Source organism: Penicillium bovifimosum, assembly GCF_028826915.1.
Source record: "Penicillium bovifimosum strain IBT 22155 chromosome Unknown utg000004l_segment0_segment0, whole genome shotgun sequence".
In the NCBI taxonomy this organism is placed as follows: Eukaryota; Fungi; Ascomycota; class Eurotiomycetes; order Eurotiales; family Aspergillaceae; genus Penicillium; species Penicillium bovifimosum.
Window position 1 is genome coordinate 902,884 of NW_026622713.1, and position 24,873 is coordinate 927,756.

Sequence of the window (24,873 nt, forward strand, 5' to 3'; positions counted from 1 at the left end):
TTGATGTGTTCTGGTAGCTTTCCATTGGTAATCATCTGGCGGTAAAGTGATGAGAACTTGAATCGTACAGATAGTTTTGACCCATCTGGGATCAAGACCGCAATACGCGCTTATTCCCATTTAGCAAATATTCGGCGGCAACATCATAAGCAGACCCAGGGGCAGTAATCTTGCCACTTCCCTTTGCGGCCTAGTAGGGAAAGGGCCTAGTGATTGAAAACATGAAGCAATAGACGATTTCGTACGCTTTCAGTACGCTTTCATTCACTGGAAAGGTTGTGTAGTTGAATAAATCTCCGCATCGATAGCAACAGGATACGGACCAGGCGTTATGGCAAGGGCGCAAGGCTAAGCCGCATCCCCTGTCCTTCCAAGGGGTTTTCAAAATATTCTATATTCAAAACATACCCTGACCTAGCGTGCTAGAAGAACTGATGTGTACTCCGGAGTTGGACCGTTGGTGAGTTGTATGCCCTGAACTGTCTTGGATATGGAGATGTTTACGATCAAGGAGTAGATTTCTTCCATTGGTCTGTCCTTCGGAACATTCTGATGCCGTTCCGCAAGAGGGAGTACTGATCACGTGACTTACCTTGGCAAGGAGCGGGCCCTTTTCAAACTGGATCTCGAAAAAGAATGTTGTTCTTCCCCTCCGAAGGTCTCCTTCCAAGTTCTCTAGGTCTTTGCACTTCTCGCAAGATTCGATTAATATGTTCAGCTTTCGTCCCTTGACTTATATCACATATTTGGCGCATGTCGCCTTTCTAGGAGGCAATGTGCAAACTCATGGTTCCCAGCTCAAGGACATTGTTTATAGGCGCCAGGTTCTTTACGTCGGCGGTGAATACATGAATATCACAGCAAGTTTTGATTTCCAACAGTTTCACGCGTATCTAAGATCACCGAACAGGAAATTGCAATCGACTCTACTTCCGTGGCTATGATAGGACACATTTATGTCGAGAAACTTTCCCCTGAGCCAACCCCGCCGAACTCACCACTTCCAATTATTTTCATGGCAGGCGCGGCTCAAACCGGCACCAACTTCCTTGATACTCCAGACGGACGGCCAGGATGGGCAACCTACTTTATCTCCAAAGGTCACACAGTCTACCTCTCAGACCAGGCCGCACGCGGTCGCTCTTTCTGGTTCCCCGGACAGGGAAATATTGGGTACATTGGCTCCCCTGATTCTGTCTCTGATCTTTTCACCGACGTAGCGCACAACGAGAATCCATGGCCACAGGCTAAGCTTCACACGCAATGGCCTGGCACTGGTCGCATTGGTGACTCAACTTTCGATGCTTTCTACAGGAGCCAGATGCAGTTCCAGACCGACCGCTTCATAAGCGAAGAACAAAATGCGCAGGCGTATTCAGCCCTCGTCGACCTCGTAGGCGACTGCTATATAATCAGCCACTCGCAGGCTGGTGCATATGGTAAGCTCAGCCAAATACTAGGACTCGGTGAAGTAATAACGCTCGACTAGGCTGGAGGGTGGGAGATATGCGCCCAGACCTAGTCAAGGGTATTGTACAGCTCGAGCCGTCTGGTCCACCGTTCACGCTCCGCCCGCCGTTTGGAAATAACCCGGCTTTCGCGTTTGGTCTCACGGACCTCGCAATCGGATACGAACCTTCTGCAGGCAAGAACGCCGAAGATATTCAGACAATCATCGAGCCAGCCTCGGACGTCAACCATGACGAGTGCATAATGCAGAAGTCCCCAGCCAAGCAGTTGATGAATCTGTCCAAGATCCCAGAACTTGTTGTTACAGGCGAAGCTTCCTTCCATGCGCCATACGATTACTGCACCGTCAAGTATCTGGAGCAAGCTGGCGTAGATGTTGAGTACGCGGATCTAGGCAAAGAGGGTATTCATGGCAACGGACACATGTTATTCATGGAAAAGAACAACCTTGAGATCGCAGACCGGGTGTACCAGTGGCTGAAAAAGCACTAATCACCAAATAATAACAGTGAATTTCCTGATTATCCACGGAGTTTGCACTGTTGATTGTAGGTCATTGGCAGCCAGGATCTTTGAAAATTTGCAAAGTGAACAATAGCAGGTCTTCATTGCCTTATGCGCAAAAAGCCTCGGTGGCGCCCAGGAAGAGAAACGGCACGGGAATTGATGTCGGACCAATGGCTAAGGGCGGCATAAACCTATGGATTTGGTATGGAATTGGACAGTTGGTGGTGTCCTGGCCCATGACACGCGCTCTAATGGAACTCATTAAACTTGGAAGACGTCGCAAACATGCGGGTGATGAAACCTCATTCACTGTCCCCGGTTTTAGATTGAGATGACCCTCTGTGGCTGTATGAGACCACGTATCCACCTTTTGGTCTGCTTTAAAAAAGAATTGACACCCGACGTTCCATTGGGTAGGTAGGGGAAAGTATATGTTCATCAGTAGGTCCATGTCGCCTAGAATATCTAGGTTCCACCCAGACCTAAACACTTACCTAGGTAGCGATACCCAGCTTTGATCTTGTTGACGGGCATGCGCTCTAGGAGGTGGGCCAGGTAGCAGCCGACCAACCCCAAACTTGGAGCCTGATGATGGATATTGCACGCCGTGATCATCATCGGTCTCAATGATTGCCCATCGGAGGTGCGTCAGTTTTGGCATACCATCATCAAGCCACATTGCCGTGGAGAGGAAGACAGACAACAACTATGCATGGCCGCAGTAAATTTAGCAGAACGCGATGGACTGCGGTTTCGATTGGCCGATATTACCTGTCCTATCAGATGGATACAGGTAAGGGCTCCCCAGAGGACCACCCTAAATTTCCACTGACCACAATAGGGGACGAATGACGCCGTCTATTCTGTAGCCAATGCCGCCGAAGAGATCCAGAAGTTTTCAAAATCACCAGATGCACAACTCATGATAGTCGATGGTGGTGCACATTCCCTGGGCGCTTCTAATCCGAAGGAGATCAATGCAGCTGTGATAGAGTTTGTAAACTCCCTTAATCCCCACCGGAACTTGGAAGTTCCGAGTAGGAGTCGTCCAAGCACTGTTTCAAATTCAAATCGATTCTTATAAGAAGCAAATGATAGAATATGAGGTGATGCTGACACGCCAGATCATTTCCTGAGCCCTCGGGGTCATCGAAAGGCCAGGCCACCACGAAGCAGGTCGTTGAAGAGGACTGATTGGAAACTGCAAGGTTCACTTAGTTCGACTCTTTTCATTCCTAATCATATAAGTCCCCTTGACTTTCCAAGGTAGCGCCAAGAGAACCTGGACCCATGTGAGACTCCGCTCGGCGGAAGATACTTGGCATTTTGGCGCCTGTCTTGGAAACAAAACTTTTAGAGCCCCTTACCACCACCCTAGAACAGACGAGAGTCTTTTGTGGTGATTCCAAGTGTATTCGTAGAATAGTACTACCTGATATCAGATTTTTGGAAAGGGAAGATTACCTCCCTGACCACTGTAGATAGAACGACTGCTGACCAGACACCGGTCGCCGGAGTCTAAGCGGAGAAGCTAAGAAATGTTTGGTGCTGCAACTCTTGCTGATTAATGTAGGATCTCTGAAGTCGTCGACATTATACACAGAACGAAAGATTGATTGTCCAAGTTTCGAGGCTACGTGTAGCCTTTTTCCAGTCTTATGTATTCTTCCCCTTATGAGATATGATATTGCCTACACCGGGAAGGCCGGGACCAGGCTGCGGGGTAAGGAGCGCCATTCAGACTTGGCATTACCACACTCGGCATGCTCGACTTTGGAAAGCCAAGAGGAACTCGACGCCAAGCTCTTGAGACTGGGCGGTGCAAAGCAAACCTGTGGGCATCCAAACCGAAGGCAGACAATTTCTGGTGCCAAGATTCTTGGAATAGAGAGTCGCGTCTCTGCCAAGTCGACTTCCATTGCTTCTTGAGGATACAATACGATGGGTTTCATTATATTATCTCTCTGTCCTTCTGGGGAGCCCACATTCATTTTGCTCTCCTGGTCTCAATGCACTCATTGTCCCCTCTCCATTTCCCTGTGTTATGCATATTCCCCGATGTCGGTCCCACCTGTGGGTGTGTCGGATGAGGCCTGTGATTCTTCCTGGGTTGTTGACCATCCTCTTTACCTGTCTCCTCGTGCCAAATGCGCTCGCAATTGACGTTAATCCTGATGATATAAGTGAGTCCATCTCAGACTCTGCCTCGGCACCCCAACTGACTTACGTCTACCTCTCCGACAGCCTCCCTCCGAGATGCCGCCAAGACCGTCGCATCCAACATGGTGCAGTTCTACAATGACCGCGACTCGAAAGATATTCCGGGAAAATTGGACGGTACATGGTGGGAGGGTGGTTCCATGTTTATGACCCTTATCCAGTACTGGTATCTAACTGGCGACGACCAGTTTAACGACGCCATCCAAGAAGGCATGTATTGGCAAAAGGGGGAAAACGACTTTTTCCCAAGCAACTACTCGCAGTATCTCGGCAACGACGATCAAGTGTTCTGGGGATTAGCGGCAATAACGGCAGCAGAACTGAATTTCCCAGAAAGAGACAACGAACCCTCGTGGGTTTCTCTAGCGGAGGGTGTCTTCAATAGTCAGATTCCTCGCTGGGACTTGACGAGTTGCGGTGGGGGTTTGCGGTGGCAGATCTGGCCCTACCAGAATGGATTTAAATTGAAGAATGCCATATCGAACGGGGGCTTATTCCAATTGTCAGCGCGTCTGGCGCTATATACAAAGAACGCGACCTATGCCGAGTGGGCTGAGAAGATTTGGGATTGGAGTGCGACCACGCCGCTATTGAGGAAAACCTGGGTTATCGCCGATACCACTAATGTGGATGCGAATTGTAAGGATCATGGTGATTTTCAATGGACTTACAACTACGCTACGTATATCTGCGGTGCAGGCTATATGCATAATTACGCATGTCTACCCTTCCTGTCCCAAAAGATGACCAGCCGAAACTAACGAGTTGTATAGACGAATGGTGAAGAAACCAAATGGCTTGAAGGCATGTCAGGATTGATCAAGACTTCTGATCAGTTCTTCCCTGACTCCGCTTCGAACCAAGTGATATCCGACATCACCTGTGAGCCAATCAAAAAGTGTGATCGCAACCAGAAAACCTTCAAGTCCTATTTCACTTCCTGGCTTGGATTCATGTCGCTGATAGTACCAACGAACGCCACAGCGGACATGATGGCCAGATTCAAGACTTCTGCTGTCGCTGCCGGTCAACAATGCTCCGGTGGAAGAGATGGGAAGCATTGTGGAATTCGATGGACAAAGAGGACGGAATGGGACGGTACTTCCGGCTTAGAGCAGGAGATGTCTGTTTTGGGTGTTCTTAACGCTGTAATGGTCCCATTCAAGGCTCAGGCTCCTTTCAATACTCATAATGGCGGGAATTCCCAAAGTCGCCCCCATGGGGAAAGCGATACCGAGGACACCCCTGGGCCTATCACTACAGGTGACAAGGTTGGCGCGGGAATTTTGACTGCGATGTTTGTTATATTCTGGGCCGGGGCTGTGTCCTGGATGGTCAAGGATAAGTAGATACACTTAGCTGTGATGATCTATAATATGTATATTGGCAAGGGAATACTCGAAGCCCGGCTGCATGCTGCACACGGGTCGATTCAGCAGATACCATCTAGCATAGCATCGGAGTTCAGGAAGACGTTGGAGCCTGCGCTCCAGAAGTGGTACCTATCGGAGAGGTGTAGAAGTGTGTTCCTTTCAGTATGGCTATCTGGCGCCTGTCTTCTCGACATGAGCTTGGCTCTTAAATTCAGTTGCTCCAGCCGCAATAATCACACTGGCATCAACATCCGGAGCATATTGCGCGACATTGGCCTTGAGCTGGTTTGTGAAAACGTTCTGTGCAACAGACACGACGACTCCATGCACTGGCGAGGTTTTCTGTGAAGATGACAACGGCGGCGCCGATTGGTATGTATATCTTCCAAGGGCGAGGCAGCCTGGGGTGTGGAGAATGCCGTCTGCAGACCACAGCCAACTCCTGCCCCGAGGATAACCTGATAACCAATCCATTTGGGGTACCCGGAGCTCATGCCTAGGATGAAGAAGAAACGGCATCCAATTGCTATGAGGATAATCGTCATATAGGCCCATTGCACGTAGTGGCCAAACACAGAGGTCAAGGCTCCAGTGCCAAACGAGAATATAACGTGGCTCAGAACAAGAGGAAGACTCATGACTCCGGACTTGATCGGGGTCCTTTGATGGCTTGGAACCAAATGGGAATCTGACGGAATAGTTAGAAAGTTAAATGTAAGAACCTAAAGATGCACATACGTAGTATAACATAACGAAGAACCTAGGCAGCGACAATACATGAGCCAAACAAGGACGAGCCCGAGATGTTGTCGTTGCAGAAAATCCTGACTGGGACCTCGGCAAGATCACCAGAGCCCCTGGACAAGCATGATCACAATCAGGATAACGAACGACAGCCCAAGTAGAGCGACGATTCGATCATTATCCCATGGATACTTAGGGCCACCCCTGTGATGAGGAAGTTCTTTCGAAATAAAATTCGATTCGCTTTGATCTAAAAACAACAAGGTTGGGGAAGAAAAGAAAAGAAGAAAGAAAACAAACAAGAGGTGAAAAGGACTACACGAAAAGATTGGTCATGTGATTCATCACATCACCCCCCTCAAAGATCCGTTCAGTCCCTTTGAACGGGTTTACCGTCATCGACATGCTCATCAGGGTACTCATCCTCTAAGGCGCATTGTTTCCAGTATTGCAGCCTTCTCGGAGGTCCCGGCTTCGCTGGATACTTGTCATGGAATGTTTCCAATTTTTGCGGTGCGTTGCATAGATTAGCAGCCGGGTACCAGGCTCTATCTTCGTCGTCGTAGCCTCTCCATTTCACTTTGTATTGCAGTTTTCCGTATCGCAAGCGTACGTCCAGTATCTCTTCCACTTCCCATTCGTCTTGCTCCCCAACCTTGACTGGAGGCGGTGGATCCTCTATCTGCCCGGTGAGTGGCTCGGATGTCTTTTTCCTGGCAAGTCGCAGTTTTTCGGGTGCAAACACCGGGTGTATGTCGAACCCTGCTGGTAGGCGTAACTCGAATGCGTGCCCGACCTTCTTGATAATCTCAAAGGGTCCCGCTGCCTTATCCGATAGATTTAGGCTCGGGCGGTTCTGTTTCAACCCTTTCAGAGAAAGGTACACGTAGTCTCCTTCATCGAAGTCAACTTCCCGTCTATGTTTGTCAGCTTGCACCTTCTGCCGAACCTGAGCTTTCGTCATCTGTTCCCGTGCTGAAGACCACGCTTCCTGCAGCTTCTGGGTGTAAGATCGGGCGTCTTGCTCTCCAGTCTCAGTACCAACGCGCTCTTCCCAATCGAACGACATCCTTGGCTCGTATCCTCTTTCGACGAAGAATGGAGACAGCCCGGTAGATGCTGATGGAACCGTCGCGGCTGCTAAGTCAATCAAAGGAAGTAAATCCGACCAATCATCTTGATGATAGTTAACGTATGGGCGTAATCTCTGTGCGATATACTGGTTTGTCACCTCGGTCTGCCCGTCTGTTTGAGGGTGTCGAGCCGTTGACAGCTTTCTCTTAATTCCCAGGATCCTGCAGAACTCCGACCAGAATGACGAGATGAACTGGGGACCCCTATCTGATACCACGGAGTCCGGGATTCCGGTCCAGCGAAGAATATGTGCGATAAACAACTGAGCAGTGTCTGCTGCGGTGACTTCCTTATGGCAAGGAAGTGTGATGGGACGTTTCGATAGTCTGCAGACCACGACCATAACGTTGTCGAATCCCTTTTTATCTTTTGGTAGCGAGCAAAAGTCGACGGTGATGTGTTGCCACGGACGATCAGGCGGCGGTAACGGCTGTAATAGTCCAGGGGTGCGATCTCTCCACACTTTCGTTCTTTTGCAGGTGTGACAGTTGTCGACGTACCGTTGTACGTCTTTTAACCAGCCTTGCCAGTAGTAACGGGTAGAGAGTAACCGCGCGGTTTTATCGATACCCGGATGGGCTGTGGATGGCTGCCGGTGCACGTCATCGAGGAGTCTTGCTCGAAGATCCCCTTCATCCGGAACGACCAGTTTTCCCTTATGTAGTAGTAGTCCTTCTCGTAATGACCACGCCTCTGTTTCTTCCGTTAACGCCTTTTCCCGGAATTCTTCCAGACTTTCGTGTGTTATGTTCGATTCCTTGATTCGCTGGACAAGGTCGTGCTCTGACTGTTCTGTTGGCTGCGCAGCAGGCTGTTCTCTCGGAGAGTCCACTGACGGCTGCGCAGTTGACTGTTCTCTCTGCCGGAGTTGCCGTCTGGTACTTACTGGGGCCAGAGAGGCCCATCTCTGTTCGGGTAGAAGCACTTGTTCTATCGGATCCGCTCGCTCTGAAAGGTCCTTCCTTGATAACGCATCCGCTAGTACGTTCTGCTTTCCGGGGCGATACTGGATCACGAAGTTGTATCCTTCCATTAGCTGGTTCCATCGGATCTGTCTTGCGTTTAGCTTTTTCTTGGTTCGGAACCACTGTAACGCTTGATGGTCCGTAAGGACATCGAAGGGCTGTCGCAAACTGATGAGTTCAGCTTCCCATTCCTGCAACGCTCGAACAATGGCTAGCAACTCCTTGTCGTGGATTTCGTAATTCTTTTCCGCAGGTTCCATAGTCTTTGAGAAGAACGCGATAGGATGCCAATGTTCGTCTCGTAACCGTTGCGTGAGAACTGCTCCTAACACCTCGTCGGACGCATCAGTCTCTATCCTGGTGGGTGCTTCTGGATCGTAATGGCCGAGGATCGGCGCATTAATCAGATGCTTCTTTAGCTCCTGAAAGGCGTTTTCGCATGTATTTGACCAGTTCCACAACGATTGCTTCTTCGTTAGCCCATATAGTGGTTTCGCTACACGGCTGTAGTTCGAAATGAATCGACGGTAGAAGTTGCAAAACCCCAGGAATGACTGGAGTCCCTTCACAGAAGTTGGCGACTTCCATTCTTTAATCGCCTCGATCTTCTCGGGATCTGGGCGAATGCCAGAAGTCCCTACGATAAATCCGAGGAACTTCGTTTCAGGTCGATGAAATTCACACTTGTGGATAGCCACTTGTAGCCCAGCCTTTCGTAGCTTCTGCAACACGGCTCTGACATGCTTCTCGTGGTCTTCTAAAGTCTCGCTGTAGATGAGGATATCATCAACGTAGGCTACCGCGTAGTCATCGAGACTTTCGCCTAACACGGAGTTCATAAAGCGTTGGAAAGTGGCCGGACCGTTCGTGAGTCCAAAGGGCATTACCCTGTACTTAAATGATCCATATCGCGAGCGGAACGTCGTCAAGTCTTCCGCCTCAGGATCCATCCTGATGCGGTGAAATCCTTGGCGGATATCGAGCTTTGTGAAGAACTTCGCACCTCCTAACCGGTGTAACATCTCATCAATCAGCGGCAGGGGATAGATATCCTTCTTTGTGATCGAGTTCAGCTTCCGGTAGTCCACGCAGAATCTTAGTCCTCCGCCAGGCTTCTTGGCCATTAGAATCGGCGATGCGAAGGGTGCGGTGCTCGGGGCTATGAAGCCTTTTTTCAGGTTTTCGTAGATGTATGACATTGCAGCCTCGAGGTGTTCGATGGGCATCTTGTACAGCGGGCAGTAGCCTAACGTTGCCTGTTCACTAAGTTCGATCTTGTGGTCGACCCCTTCCCGACACGGTGGCAGTGTGTCAGAGGCTGCTTTCGAGAAGACGTCGAGGTACTCATGATATTGCTTGGGTACCTGCTGTTTAACCTCCTGAGTGGCTTCCGGGGTGTTACGAACCCCACTAGCGTGGACTTGCCAGAAGACAGGAAGTCCAATCAACTTGGATACGTCATGCGGGAAAGATAACGTGACTGGCGAGGCACGCTCCAACAGCAGCTAAGGCAACCACCAGTCACGTGACGCATCATAGCCCTGGCTATGATACAACAGAGCTCAGGATATGATCGGACCATACCCTCAGATATGACCCGATCAGAGTTCAGGATATGAAGAACTTGATATAAGGACGCTCATTCACCGACATGTATTTAGTTCTTCGCGATCAATCATACATTGTTACTTGGTTACTACCTATTGGACCTTGCACTCTACGGTTCACCCTTAAGACAACCCAACCTACAAGTAGGGGAGCTCATCTTGTGGTAACACTTGGTGACTGACTTACTTGGCGCGCACTACTGGCACATCCTGCAAGATAATCAACAGGACCCGAGTCCGTGTAAGGCTTAGCACAGCAACGGTACGGTTGCGAGATACTCTTGGGATTCGAAGTGGAACTAGGCGAGTACAACCCGGAAGTGGCTCTACTCACAGCGACCAGCAGGCACCGCGTAACAACACGGTGGTGCCGGGCTAGGAAGCACTAACCTTGACGGCGATCGCCGTTCACCACCGCTGCCTCCAGCCCTTACACGCATGCCCGTGCCTTCCGTGCAAAGGGCAAAATCCGCTTGAACTAAGTTTCGCAGCCAGGGTCCACCAACCCCTCCAGATGGTCCTGTTGAACGTTGAACAGTGTGCTACTGATTGTCAAATTATGGAGTGGACCCATATAATCCAGCCAGCCCCTGCAATTCCTCTACCCCAGCCCTACGTTCATCATACTGGCAGTTCAACGATTGCCCTGACCCACTGAGCCCGCGTTAGCGCCGCCACGCCGGCCACATGTCCACTTGGCCCAGCGGTGCCTGGTTGAACAGGATCCCTTCCTGGGCGCAGGATAAGCTGGTTGAACGTTCTATGATACAATTTATCGACACCCTCGGGTCATGCTGGAGCCGGCAAAAAAGTGGATGATGTATATCGGTATCCGAACGCCAGATCTGGAGCACTGTAAAATCGATGATTATCACTTCCTCCAGGCCTCATTGGCGTATAACTACTTGATATGGACCTGTTGAACAATTCACCTGCCATGGTATGGTCGATCATGGAACGATCACATCGAATCGAGCCAACAACTCGACTTACCATGCCCCACCAAAACGTTACCATGCCTATAAGGAACACGGTGACACTTAACCTCTACATTCCAGGATGGAGGGCGTCGAGACAGTGCGCAGTCGCAAAGGTATGCAGAGATGCGAAGACAGCTAATCTTGATGTTTTTAATCTCCATGTCGCGTATAACCGGACTGAGTGGTCCATCGCAAAAAGCGCAGATTATAGAGCAGACGTTTTGAACTAAGAGCACTGCGGCGAGGCCGAATCTGAGAAGGGTTTACAGAGTTGAGCGGACGAAATGAGAATGGAGCAGGATATGGTGGATATCAGCCAATTATCTACTTCTTAATCAAATGAGTGACTCCCTCTCTATGGTAAGGATTTCATAAGCCATAGTACTTTACGTCATCTATCCATTTCGCATAAGCATCCCAAACCTCCAATAATCCTATCATTGTTCCCCATTACCAATAGCCTAACTTGTAGGTTGATTGCCGCCGTTCAAACACCGACGCACACATAGTACCCCAGCCACAGGGATGCACATGACGACCCAATGTACGGATTCCAGTTTCCAAACTGCGCCGCTGTAATGGAATACTGCTGTTCAATCGACCAACAGCTATCCCCACTAGCAACCAGATGCCACTTGGCACAATTGCTGACAGTATTCGGCATCGGGCCTACGTCCTTGGTTGCGACGCAATAGTAGTATCCCAACTGGAGATTGCTGCAACTGGAGCCGATGGCGGGATTCCACGCGTAAAACTGCGCCTGGGTCAGATACGTGTACTTCTCATTTACTATCGACCAGCAGCTGTCGCCGTCTCGGGCCTGGTAGTAGGTTGAGCAGTCGGCGACTATTCCGGCCTGCGTGGGAGAGGGGCCAGTTCCCGTTGTAGCGGTGGTAATTGATTTGGTAGTGGTAGTGGTAGCTTTGGTTGTTGCTGTGGTGGCCGGGGGGTGCCTATGGGCAGATGGCGTTAGTAGAGATGCTGGGAGGAGAAAGAGGTAACAGACCTGAAACGCCAACGCAGACCCAGTAACCTGCTTGGAGGTTGGCACAGCTTGATCCTACAGCAGGATTCCAGGCGTAGAAATTGCTCAAAGTTATGCCGTAATCGGCGGCGATCACAGCACACGTGTTGCCGGATTCAACGAAATAATAGCGGTCGCCTAGAATCTTATTAGCCTGTGCTTCAGATATATGTTGTATTGCGTGATTTGCAGGAGGAAATGCAATGATGTACAATTTGACGCGATTCCACTTTGCTGAGGAGAGTAGGCGGAGGTCGTGGTGGCTGTTGGCGCTGCTGTCGTGGTCCTTGAGGTTGTAGTGGTGGCCGTGGAACCGGAGACGCCAACACAGACGTAGTAGCCCGGTTGAAGTCCGGAACAGTCATTCTTGACAGCTCTAGTATATAAATGAACGATCAGTAGGGGTATTCAGCGGTATTGAAGGGATTCTACTCACGGGTTCCACGTGTAGAATTGATCCAATGTAAAGTTGCCATAGGAGGTCACAACCGCGTAGCAATAATCATCTTTCTGCACGTAATAAAATGCATTGCACGTGGATGCTATGCCAGGTTGTGTGGGAGATGGTCCCCCCGCTGACGTTGTAGTAGCTGCTGTTGTTGTGGTGGTGGTAGCAGTAGTGGTAGTTGTCTTGCTGGTAGTGGTGGTTGCTTTGGTGGTGGTGGTTTTGACCGCAGGGGCTTCTACGCAATAACTCCATCCAACATTTAAGGTACAGTCAGTAGTCGATAGAGAAGGGTTCTGTCACGATTTAGGTGTCAGATTTAGGCAAATATCGCAGGTCGTAAAGATGGAAGCTCTGTTGCTCACCCAGGAAACTAGCTGTGCTGTTGTGATACCATAAAAGCTTTCCAGAGCAGTGCAGGTATCAGTTGATGAGATGGAGTTTGCCCAATATGTGCAGCCGCTGGTCACGTTGGGATCCGTATCACCAGTGGCAAAATCTCCGTTGGAGAACCGCTTCCTGAGTGTAGCAGCATTGGCTAACCCCAATAGAGCCAGGGTAAAAGCCCGGGAGAGAATCATCGTAATAGGTGAGAAGGGTGTACTTGTGTACTTTGCGGATTAGATCAGGGATGATGTTTGCGATTGATAGCATACGCTACGAGTCACTTTATATACTCATATATACCTAATACCCCGAAAGCCGACCTACTGGGCTTTAGTCTGTAGATTGGTTCTATGTCGAGCCTAGACTGACGCCTTTGATGGTACGGTGCCGGTATACTTCAATTGAGGCTATTTCCCTAATTCATTGTTGACTTTTAGCAATTGTAGCCGACAATAGGATGTGTATTTTTCAAGGTTCGGTTTGGCGTAATGATTATGGTGTCAGGTATAGAGGGTTCTCATTTTGGCGCTTCTGGTGTTTGTGCTCCACCCTAGTCGGATCACACAAACCCCTGAATTCCTTCATGTCTAGATACACACTCATTCAGTCATTCACTCTTTTATCTTTTTGTATTGGATATTCGCATTCATATCCTCCCTATATTGGACAGCCTGTATTTCCGCTGTCCTCCGTATCTGTACAGCACTTCGTATCGCTGTCCCCTTTTTCATGCTTTCATTGCCTCATTTCTAGGCTGTTATTATGGTGCCTTTTTCCAGGCCCCCCAAAAGGTTGCATCGAACCAGGAATCACCCGGTTCCGCTGTCAGCACGTACACCCAACCACACCCGTCAGCCCTGCAAGGGGAGGGCGGGCCGCACCAGTCGGTCCACTCGATTAAACTAGCCGTCACTGTTCTACAAGCAATGGGCTGTTCGAGAACGCTCGGCTACTGCCTCGGCTAACAGTAGGCTGATTCCGTCACGGAATGGATCCTTTGCATATCTTGCTGCGAGATATACGGAACATGGTGGCGGAGGCTTGAATGGACTAGTGGGACAATATTTCACCTAAGCGTTGTACAAATACAGCATCCTTGGTATGAGCTAGTAACCTTCCCGCACTTGACAAATGCTTCCCACGAAATACATCAGTTCCGGTCCAGGTGTTCATAATTCGTCCTTGCAAAAGCTCAAGTCCACTCGAACACCATCTCCCTTTCCAAAATATAGACTATGGCTCAATTACTCGAATTGCCAAACGAACTGCTTCTTCTTATTGCCAGATATCTGCCCTACCAAAAAGATATCAACTCCTTTGTCCAAACAAACCGCCAGCTATACGTCCTCTTAAACGTTTTCCTATGCAAATTCAATATCCAGCACCATCAAAGCTCTGCCCTGACATGGGCAGCCAGCAATGGAAATGATCACTTAGCAAAAAGGATGCTTGAAGCTGGCGTCAGTATAGCATCATTTGATACCTCAGAAACCGCGAATCCGCTCTTACGCGCAGTTATAGCGGGCCATATTTCAACTCTTAAAGTGATGCTCTCAGAAAAACGGCCAGATCGAGTATCCTCACCTTTTCAGAAGCGGAGGGTTCTTCTATTTGCCATTCGATCTTCAGACAGAGAGGTTATAGACCTGATGATCGAGAACGACGCTCCTTTAAACCCCTTTCCAGATGATCGACGTGGAGATTCCACCCTGGGTATCGCAGCCCTTGGTCTGTGTGATCCTACTATATTTGCTCGCTTGCTACAGGCAGGCGCACGGACACATCGCGGCGAACAGCCAGATACATTCTCCATGGTTATGACCCCAGGACATCCAGGTCGATCGCAGATCGTTGAACTTTTGCTGGAGCAGAATTGCCAACCATCATCGGAGGAAGCTCTACGTCGTATTGTAAGACAAAACGACAAAACTATATTCCAGCTTTTTGTCGACCATGGCTTTGAGATAGATATCTACGGCCATGCAGCTCTATTCCAAGCCATTCTTGAGCGCGAGGATGAAATGGTGGAATTACTGCTTGAGAGTGGTGCAAACCCACATCTGCAATGCCAATATCCTGATGACGATTGTGTTTTTCACTATCGTAGCTCAATATGGTGCGCCATTAGGTTCCGCAACTGGAAAATGCTCGACCTCCTCCTTTCAAAGGGTGTCCATCCAGACCCGGCTGACCTCGCCTTTGCCATTGAACGTGATGAGAAGAAGGCTATTGCTTTACTATCCCAATTTTCTTATGAGAGTGTACCGGTCAAGATCACTTTACCTGACTTTATCAAGCATATGGAAGATGAAAGAGTGAAGACAGATCCTAACTTTGTGCCGAAGGACTGGTGGCCTAGACTCTCTTGACCTCATCACTTGAATCTTTACTATTCATGCATTATATGAGACTTACATCGGGCGATGACGCGCAACAACCCCTCGTACTTCCGTCTACAGTAAAGGGCCGCCAACCAAAGCGGATACCAGCAACAACTTTCTCGGCGAACCGTGCCTGGGTTTGGTTTTTTCTGTTGGCTGAAATAGGGGATGTTCTTCCAAAGCCATATGTAACCGGAATGTGAGGATTTGCGTGCCAAGTATGAGTCTCCGGTCCACCATGATGAGATTGAGTAGGGGCGGTTCCTTGGGAGAGATGCGTAAGAGAACAGAAGGATGGTAATTAAGTGAGGGCAAAGCTGACTCTTATATTGTGCGAATACCACTGGCTGCGTAATGAAGATGGAAGCAGTGCGAATATTCCGTAGTTGCTCCGATTACTCTTATGTCATTTGTACTCAGGGTTGGTCGATGTTCCTAGGAACAAGGTTCGTGAAAAGAATCCGTTTGTTGCTCTGTCTTTTTGAGCGAGGGATTGCGGTGTTTGCATGCCGAAATCAGCTGGCCTAGAAGGTCACCAAGCATGAGGTCTACTGTACCTGGGAACAGCAGAGGAGACGCAATGACTACTCGTGAGTTGCAGAGTGCCAACGTGCAAATGTGGTTGTTGGCTGGGTTAAAATCAAGACGGGAATCGCCTCCGTGGGCAACTGACATCGGCAATGGGAGCTAGTGCAATGTATTAACATGACGAGAAGATTATCTGAAACGACCGATGCCGTATCTTCCATATCTGATAGAACGCGAAGGTGTTGAAATTGAAAGGCGACTCTTCCGGGGTACATAAAATTCGATCTGGATACCCCCTGTCAGACTGGGCTTGGACATAAGCGGGGACACACCCCACGAAGTGGATTTGACTGGGTTTCTCTTCTCACACTCATTGTTCAGCGATGCGGAGCAGTTGCGATCTGACACTGGGCAAAGAGGAACTAAACAGAAGATGAACAATACCCACGACGATTTTAAGGGGTAAAAATGAACAGATAATTTCCGCGACTTGCTAGCCCTTGTATCCCGTTGCCCCAATGTGTGGCAATACCTTGATTTGTATCTATGGGGAAAGACCTGATTGTTGAAGTATCATCTAGTGACTTTGGAAGAAATGATGTTTGTGAGCTTGTCAGGTTGTATTGTCTGTCTAGAGCTATCTTGGATATGGAGATTTCTTCCATTTGTCTTCTCTGGAACATACTAGTGCCGTTCCGCAGTGGGGAGCAGGCCCGACCTCATGTCCTGTCTTGGCAAGGAGCGATCTCATTTCGAGACTCCCCCTCATGACTTTGCATCTTCAGTGGCTGTCTCGCCAGTGTGTGGCTCTCGTCGGCCGGTTGGAGTTTCACTTTGGGGTCGAGTGGTTTAGGGACCGGACTTGCATTTGCCATACCGAAATTGTGGGGCAGTTGGTCAATGTACTCGGATTGGCAAAGCTTTGAGTGTGTGTTTGGCTCTGTCGCACATGATTTGCATGCGCAGAGTAGTATATCGCTGCACCCATATCGACCATACTGAAACGGGTGGCGAGGGAGGCTGTTGCCGCTTTGATGTCCTTTAAATCTGGCCGAAATATAAAGGGGTGGGAAGCTAAAAGGCACGGATAGTGCAGTTTACGATCTATTTTGGTCCGCTGGCGATAATTTAGCGTATGTGAAATATTTGCTCGGAGGTCGTAAACCCCCGCAGATTGATCTCTAAATACCCAGGAGAAGTCTACTGTTGACTGCTACCCGCCTGGCCTAAATAGCGGATCAGAATAGAATTAGCCGCGGGTAAACTTGGCCGAACGTCCCCCGTGTGCATTTAGACTCTAGTAGCATAAGAAGGAGTCATTGCAGTTCAGAGTGCACTAAGTATGGCACTCCGATTGTATCTCAGTAAGCAGCGAGAGAATTATCTGAATAAATCAGACTAAAAGTTCGTTCACAAAACTGACACTGCCTAGGGCAGTTTAACCTCGTTAATCAACCACAGCCCTTATTAAGGTTTAAGAAGGAGCTCCACATCAAGACTACCAATTTCAGCCAATCAGACCTACGCTAGCTAAGGGCACTCTGGCCAAAGACAGAGTGTTCTGAAGCAAGATCACAATTTCTCCGTCTACTATAGTGTAGGGGTTCTTCTCCGCTGACCTAATATTTCGTTGGGTTCTTTCTTATTACCGTAGGCAGTCCGGCTTGATAAATCATATGCGATACAGGGGTATACCTTCCCTTGTCCTTTTCCAGTGCCCGAATCTCTCGCGCCGCTGAACTTCCGTCCATAACAGGCATTTCCTGATCCATGAGAATGCAGTCAATTGTCAAATGAATCGTGCTTCCACGCGTCAAGGGCTTCCTGCCCATTGTTGGCCGTGGTGACCTCAAATCCCAAGACTAACATGAATTGTGTAATTCCAGCCCTCCGCATTTTCCTACCAAAAATTATATTTTCCAGCTTCCTGGTCACATTCTTGACCAGAGAAGAAGCTAGCCATGCTTTTGTTCTGCTTTTATCTCTGTGTATTTTGTCAACTGAGGCGTGTTACCCATGCACCTTGGGCGGCTTCTATTAAAACAACCGTCTTCTAAAATCACATGGACCAAAGTGACTTCTGGAAAACGGCGGGTGTCAAATTGAGGGTGGAAACTTGAATGAGATCAGTTGGCCCATTCACCCAACAATGTAGTGGCAATTTTGAGCCAGTTTGTCCTTTGATTTTCAGCGTTGCTCAATAGTTAGAAGAATCATGGCCAGTAAATAAAGCACCACTTTTGCAGAGACACAATAAGCAAATTAAGTCTTGTGCCTGCCTCATTAGTAATCTCTCCTATAAGTCCCGCGACCATAACTACAGATCAAATCTGATCCACTATGAGAAGGCGGGCTTCGACATCAAAAGCCTTGGCAAAACGGACTATACTGACCCTGTAAGTCTCCGAACAGTCCTTTGCAGCAATCGCGCTTCCCGTTGCTGTCACAAAGCCCCTGAAAACCTCGTAGCACACGTCAAAGTAGTGGTCACCGTGGGCCTTCTATCAGGTTGAAGCCGTCCTCTCGTAGAAAGCGTGTACCACCAGATAAATCTTTTGATCAGAACAGTGTTGGGGCGGCAGATTCCTTCTCCACCTCATAGCTTTGTAGAGCCATCCCGCCTACATCAAGAAACCTTGTAAGTCAACAAACAGGGAAGCTGAAATAGCATTTCGCGGCCACTCACTCGATCCATAGGTCGACGTACTTCTGGTGAAGGACTTTGACCTTACCAGCACATTTATACCTGTTATGGAAGTCAGACTCTCGGAAGAGTTCTTGGCAGGACTCAGTGGATTTGCGTTGCGACCCGTGTCTTTCGCCCGCTGAATCGAGAGCCTGGAGAAACATTTCGATGTCTCAATATTGAAAAAGAGTGTAGAATGAGCTTGAGGACTCAGCGAGAGCAAAAGGAAAGCCGACTTGTTGTGATGGTGGTCTTTCTCCGGTTCTGATAACCTGATATTTTATGGAAATTCAACCAGTACTTATAGCTCATCTTTGGAACTGGTGTCCGATGTGTCCGATGGAATAGTCCTAACAACAGCCAGTCTTGTAGAGAAGGGAGCATATTCGCCCTTGTAATTATAACACCTAAGATATGTACCTCTTTGTACAGCAGGGACGGATGGTTGCGATCTGGTCAGTCACTATAGCTTGGCTCTGCACCATTTCACTCATTATGTCTTTTGCATGGATCTCCCCTGTAGGGGATCCTCCATGAATAGATAGCGAAGAACCGCCGATCCATCCATCGGTGGAAGCTTTCCGCCCCAGTAGAGGTTTATGAGCCTCAGGCATCCACATCCGGGAATAACCTCACATTGGTTATATCATAACAGGTATACATTAAATACTCCTATAGGATCGGTTAGGATTTAGTGTGCCTTTTCGATTTCGAAATCAGGCGGTAAGCGAGGTGCAGAATAAATTTCTACAGTATATTACGATTTAACTATCATAAAGACTTAGCAATGAACGGATTTAGAGAGGATTGACGGTATAATGCCTGGGCGAGCAGCAGGTGTGGATATAACAATCGCAGTGTTCCTCAACACCCTGAGTGGCAAGAGACTAGAACAAGAAGACACCTCTTCTTTACTGACGGCAATGCTGGTAGATCCCCGACATCTAGCTCTCAGTAGGTATGGCAGATACCTGCTTCACCAGCCCCAGTGTTCCTCGCTCCATGTTAGGCGCCATCCCATTCACAATATCCGCCTTGAAGCTGTTCAGGTCTAAAATCCGATTCATGCGGACCATCTTCATCATAACCTTGTCACACTGACTGCTACCCGAGAAAGTAGCAGCGGCGCCCCTAGCAGTGAACTTAGCACCCGACGCACTATCGAGGTCCGCCAAACACCCACTCTCCACCTTTTGAATAACCCTCGTGCAAAACTCCACTGACTTGTCCACTTCCGCTTTGGAGAGCTTTCCGCCTGAATCGACGGTTCCCTGGATAATCGGACGGAAATAGTCGAATGCCGCGTCGAAATTGTTCTCGTCCAGCCCATTCAGCACGGCCTTTTCTTTGCCGTGGATTTGCTCCATGGCGCTGCGCACCACGAGGAGGAAGCGTGTGTACGCTTCGGCTATTTTGGCCGAATGCCATCTGATTGCCTCTTCTTCCGTACAGTTCTCCCGCAGGCTGGCGCAGATAGTCACAGCGGCTGAGAGGCCGCCGGTCATGGCGAGGTGTACTCCTGAGGAGAACAGTGGGTCGATGAAGCATCCCGCGTCCCCAGCAATGCGTACGTGAGGATGCGCATATTCACTGGCATTATATGACCAATCCGCGGCTGACTTGATATCTGACGACTCCAGTTCAGCATTGCAAAGGAGCTTCGCGATTCCCGGCGTATCCTTGAGGCACGCCAGATAAAATTCCCTACCCGTGCTGGATCCGTATGTTTTCTTCTTCGCCACGACTTGCTCCTGCTTAATCGTGACCCCCACCGAGACTATGCCATTGTGCAGGGGGATGAACCACGCCCAACCACTCCCGTCAGTGAGGGCTTCGGAAAATGGATCACCGGCACCAGGCCCATACATCCCTGCGCCCTTCCAGTATCCCCAAACGGCCATGCTCTGCAACCGCTTATTGGGAATCCGTGTCTTCATATACTTTGTGCTCACCAGGCCGGCGCGCCCCGAGGCGTCGACCAGGTAGTCGAACTGGATCGTACCAGAACTGCCGTCGCTCTTGCGGATCCAGGATGCTGAGACTGGTTTTCCTGGCCTTTCTTCGTTGCGGCCGCTGCCGGCCCTTGTGCTTGTGCTGCTGGTTGTCTTCGTAAAGGAAAGACTCTCCACTTTCACCCCGTCAAAGACATTTGCGCCGCTCTTCTCGGCGTGCCGGAACAAGATTTCGTCTGCCTCGGAGCGAAGGACATTCCACGCGTGATTGCCTGCGCCTCCGGCGCCGACGAAATCAGTGTCTATCGCACGGCCAATTAGAGAGATGATGTTTCTGGTCTTGGTCAATAGGGAACTTACATCCAGGTTGCTTGGAGTTGAATTTGAACGTTGCTCCATTCTGTTTGCACTCGGTCAGTCACGGCCATAGCCAAACAATGAACATCCATGAGGGATATATCTCGACGGCCATACCTTGCGCAAGAACCCATGGCCATTGAAGGTATCGTACAGATCAATAAAATCGAGAAAGTACCTCACAGAAGGCAGCAGGCTCTCCCCGATATGATATCTAGGGAATTTCTCGGCTTCAAGCACCACGGAGTCGATTCCCTCTCGAGCGAGCACTGACGCCGCGTAGGAGCCCGCGGGCCCGCCACCAATGACGAGAACCGTGCAGAAATGAGGGACGGACATATTACCAAGTAGGCTTCAGCTTAGGATAGTTCCGTATATCGTGCAGGGAAAGGTAATGCCGGCTATTTGTATCCCTCTTGGGTTCGGAAACGGTGGCGTTCGGCCAGGCCTCTGGTGCGGTGCGCTGTCTACAGAGCACCAGTGTCTGTACCCTCCTGGTGCATTCATTACGATTCTTGCAAGTCGTCGCCGTCATCCATCAGCACTCCGGTGGAGTGATTGAATCATCAGTGCCGTAGCCGTATCATTCTGCTCGAAGGAGCACCTCCGGACTAGGCAGATTGGCCACAAATCGATGATAGCACGATGGCATCGTAGACACCTAGAATGCATGCGGCCAATAGGTTACATATGCGGAAGAGCAGTTGACAACTGCATTTGGACAGAGCATAGCCTATCTCAGTTAGTCGTGCACTACTGTGGTACCAAAGGAGACGGTGCCCTGTTTCGTGTAAGATGTGAGACATGAGATTATAGAAGCACCAACGCTCCGGTAAAGACACCCGAATGCAGAGAGTTACATCTCTACGTTGTATTCTCACGTGATGCCTCCAGTTTCTGTTCGTCAGATATCATGCGCCGGTCACTTCGCAGGCTAGGCCGTATGTTGCAAAAGGCTGGAGGAGTGCCGCAACAGCCCACAATTCAATTCAGACGCAGCATTGACTTTTCATCGAGGTTTATTCGAAGCATGAACCGACGCAAGTCAAAGGAGATCTCAACTTCGAAACTCTATAGCTCACGATGGAACAGGTCGATGTGGCTATTATCGGTGCCGGTGAGCCGTACCTCCCCCTAGATAGAATATGCACTCATTGAGAGATCGCAGGATGGCACGGAATTGCTGCGGCAAAGACCTATCATGCTGCCTATCCATCCCAGAAAATGGTGATTCTAGATGGTGCATCCTCAGTCGGAGGCGTCTGGGCGAAGGATCGAATATACCACGGACTTAAAACCAACAATGTTCTGGGGTCCTATGAGTTCAGCGACTTTCCAATGTCCGAAGAATATTTTGCGGTTCGGCAGGGTCAGCATATCCCAGGAGACGTGGTGTGTGCGTACTTTGAGGCTTCCATCAAGAAGTTTGAGCTCGGGGATAAGCTCCGCCTGAACTGCCGGGTCGAGAGCGCTGAATATGCGTCTGACCACAGTTGGACACTCAGTATTATCGAGGGCTCTCCACAAGCACGGCGAAATTTTCTCAAGACCTCTAAATTGATTGTTGCGGCTGGCCTGACGTCTCGGCCCTTTATGCCGCAGTTTGCCGGGGTGGATGATTTCAGATCAGACTCACAATTGTTACATTTTCATGATTTTGTATCGCATGAAGCCGATATCCTCGAGTCTGAAACACGGGTTACTGTACTCGGAGGTTCCAAATCGGCTTGGGACGTTGTTTACTCGTGCGCGACGCGAGGACTCGTTGTGGACTGGGTAATCCGTGAATCCGGCAACGGGCCGACGTGGATGGCACCAGCGTATGTTGGGTGGCCCTTCAAGAGGCTGCTGGAAAGCTTCCCAGTGACCCGGCTCTTTTCACTATTTAGCCCATGCGCTTGGAACCTGGAGGCAGGAACACTATACACATGGCTCCACTCTTCATGGCTTGGTCGTAAGATAGTGGATGCGTTCTGGGGTATGATGCAACTCAGTCTCGAAAAGGCCAACGGTTATCGTGAGCATTCGGAGACGCAAAAGTTGAGGCCATCAGTGTCACCGTTTTGGGTGGCGACTTCTTTGGGCATTCTCAATTATCCCACCGATTTCTTTGACCTGGTTCGGAAGGGCAAGATCAGAGTGCACATCGCAGATATCGATAGGTTGTCCAGGAGACGAGTTCACCTCTCAAACCAGGAGGAGCTGGATACAGACGTATTGATTTGCTGCACAGGATGGGAAGAGATGCCGGGAATCAGGTTTCTGCCTGAGGATGTCTCCGCCAAACTTGGTTTTCCAGGAAACCCAGATGTCATACCAAGGCACCTTCGTGAGGAGGTCAATCAGCTCATACATTACCAATTTCCCAAGCTTCGGGACCAACCACCCTTTACGCGAGGACATGCCCCTGACCGGAGACCCCTCCGTCTAGCACGATTTATGGTTCCTGTGACTATGTTTCAGGACAGATCCATCGTGTTACTTGGGTATACAATGTCGCTCAACACCACGCTTCTAGCGGAAGTACAGGCTCTTTGGGCAGCGGCTTTTCTCAATAACGAGTTTCTAGTCGTAAGTCCGCTTACGACGATGACTATCGCAGACTGGATGTTGGAGACGACGAAGCACACAGAGTTTGGCAGATGGCGGTCTCCTCGCGCAAATGGAGGCCACCGCTATCCGAACTTTGTCTTTGATATTCTACCTTACCTTGATCTACTTTTGAGGGACCTCGGGATCTCCCCACGCCGAAAAGCAGGTTTCTGGGCTCATTGGATGCAGCCTCATGGGATAAATGATTATCATGGTTTAGTTACGGAGTGGAGGGCGGCAATACGGTATACGCAAGAAAAGCAGCAGACGACAAACGTGGCGATTTTCGATTAAGGATTGGGGTCAATAACTAGGGTTCATAAGAGGAATGTAACCACACAATGGTCCCCAGTAAATGGAACTCTACTGGCAGTTGGCACCCTAAAGCTACATACGATCAAAAATGTAATGTTTGACTTTATAAACGAATGCAACATGGTAATATTGGCGCACACGGGGGTGTATGAACACCAGCTCCAAAGCGATGGGTATAAAAGGCCTACCTCCACTCATGATCACACTTCAGCCCCTCTACCACCCGCAGTCATCCGCGCTGGCATTTCCAGAGGGTCTTCGTTCAATTCTCTTAAATCCCCCACCAACATGGACGAAGCAACTCCCAAGGTAAACTTTTTCGACATAAACTCCACCCTCCCAGGTCCCTCAAGATCCTGGTCGCCGAACACACTCAAAACCCGCCTCGTCCTAAACTTTAAGAATATCCCTTACACCCAGTCCTGGATCTCATACCCCGATATTGCCCCCGTTTTCTCCTCTTTGGACGTCCCACCCAACAGTCCGGAGGATAGTCCCTTCACACACACCCTCCCAGCAATCCGCCACCCCTCACTCATCACCCCATCAAGCCCACACGGTGCACTAATGGATTCATTCGCGATTGCCGACCACCTAGACGCGATCGCGCCAACCCCAAAAATATTTCCTTCCGGTGCTGCGAGCTACGCGCTTGCTCAGGATGTTGATCGGCTGGTTACTCATGTCATTGCACCGGGTCTACGCGTTCTCGTTCCTCCTGTGGCGGCGTTCTTGGATCCCAGGGGCCGCGAGTACTTTGTTCAAACTCGCTCGGCGAAATTCGGAAAGCCGTTAGACAAGGTTAGGCCGCTGGATCAAGCGAGTGTTAGAGCAATGGTGGATGGCTTGAGGAAGGAATTTGCGGTGGTCGTACGCATGCTCAGAGGGTGGGGGGAGGACGAGAACCAGACGAGACCTGGGCCATTCTTTGAGGGTGATCAGCCGGGGTATGCAGATTTAATTTTAGTTGCATTTTTGGGGTGGTGTGAGAGAGCAGATCGGGAAGTTTGGAAGGAACTTATGAGCGTTGGTGAACATGAGGAAGTTAAGGCTTTGTGGGATGCTTGCTTGCCGTGGTTGAATGGCCAAGGCGAGGAGCTGAAATGGGACCTCTGTACACCCCAGGGGCCGTAGCGGTAGCGTGCTGAGGCTGGCCTCTGGAAAAGCGGAATTGGTCTCCCTAATGTTTTGGAGGTTACGGGTTCG

At 49.6% G+C, this 24,873-nt stretch overlaps 7 protein-coding genes across 7 annotated transcripts; 5 read left to right on the forward strand and 2 right to left on the reverse strand.

The window, feature by feature from the left end:
• Positions 1–881: 881 nt before the first annotated feature.
• Positions 882–1,962, forward strand: N7515_004633 (alpha/beta hydrolase; the record flags this gene model as incomplete). Its single annotated transcript, XM_056665377.1, has 2 exons — positions 882–1,439; positions 1,490–1,962. The coding sequence occupies exons 1-2, from the start codon at positions 941–943 to the stop codon at positions 1,960–1,962; spliced, it is 972 nt and encodes a 323-aa protein (XP_056522327.1). The 5' UTR covers positions 882–940.
• Positions 1,963–4,063: 2,101 nt separating this feature from the next.
• On the forward strand, positions 4,064–5,546 carry N7515_004634 (glycoside hydrolase family 76 protein; the record flags this gene model as incomplete). The annotated part of the gene is made up of 3 exons (XM_056665378.1): positions 4,064–4,160; positions 4,222–4,913; positions 4,971–5,546. The coding sequence occupies 3 exons, from the start codon at positions 4,064–4,066 to the stop codon at positions 5,544–5,546; spliced, it is 1,365 nt and encodes a 454-aa protein (XP_056522328.1).
• A 5,941-nt stretch (positions 5,547–11,487) lies between these two features.
• Positions 11,488–13,050, reverse strand: N7515_004635 (LysM peptidoglycan-binding domain-containing protein; the record flags this gene model as incomplete). Its single annotated transcript, XM_056665379.1, has 5 exons — positions 11,488–12,006; positions 12,065–12,162; positions 12,237–12,400; positions 12,461–12,534; positions 12,835–13,050. 5 exons carry the CDS (start codon positions 13,048–13,050, stop codon positions 11,488–11,490), a joined length of 1,071 nt encoding a protein of 356 aa, XP_056522329.1.
• Positions 13,051–14,091: 1,041 nt separating this feature from the next.
• On the forward strand, positions 14,092–15,225 carry N7515_004636 (ankyrin repeat domain-containing protein; the record flags this gene model as incomplete). The annotated part of the gene is made up of 1 exon (XM_056665380.1): positions 14,092–15,225. The coding sequence occupies one exon, from the start codon at positions 14,092–14,094 to the stop codon at positions 15,223–15,225; it is 1,134 nt and encodes a 377-aa protein (XP_056522330.1).
• Positions 15,226–19,395: 4,170 nt separating this feature from the next.
• On the reverse strand, positions 19,396–21,099 carry N7515_004637 (NAD(P)/FAD-dependent oxidoreductase; the record flags this gene model as incomplete). Its single annotated transcript, XM_056665381.1, has 3 exons — positions 19,396–20,705; positions 20,764–20,803; positions 20,878–21,099. The coding sequence occupies 3 exons, from the start codon at positions 21,097–21,099 to the stop codon at positions 19,396–19,398; spliced, it is 1,572 nt and encodes a 523-aa protein (XP_056522331.1).
• A 744-nt stretch (positions 21,100–21,843) lies between these two features.
• Positions 21,844–23,646, forward strand: N7515_004638 (FAD/NAD(P)-binding domain-containing protein; the record flags this gene model as incomplete). Its single annotated transcript, XM_056665382.1, has 2 exons — positions 21,844–21,877; positions 21,929–23,646. The coding sequence occupies 2 exons, from the start codon at positions 21,844–21,846 to the stop codon at positions 23,644–23,646; spliced, it is 1,752 nt and encodes a 583-aa protein (XP_056522332.1).
• Positions 23,647–23,955: 309 nt separating this feature from the next.
• Positions 23,956–24,801, forward strand: N7515_004639 (glutathione S-transferase family protein; the record flags this gene model as incomplete). The annotated part of the gene is made up of 1 exon (XM_056665383.1): positions 23,956–24,801. The coding sequence occupies one exon, from the start codon at positions 23,956–23,958 to the stop codon at positions 24,799–24,801; it is 846 nt and encodes a 281-aa protein (XP_056522333.1).
• Between the last annotated feature and the right edge of the window lie 72 nt (positions 24,802–24,873).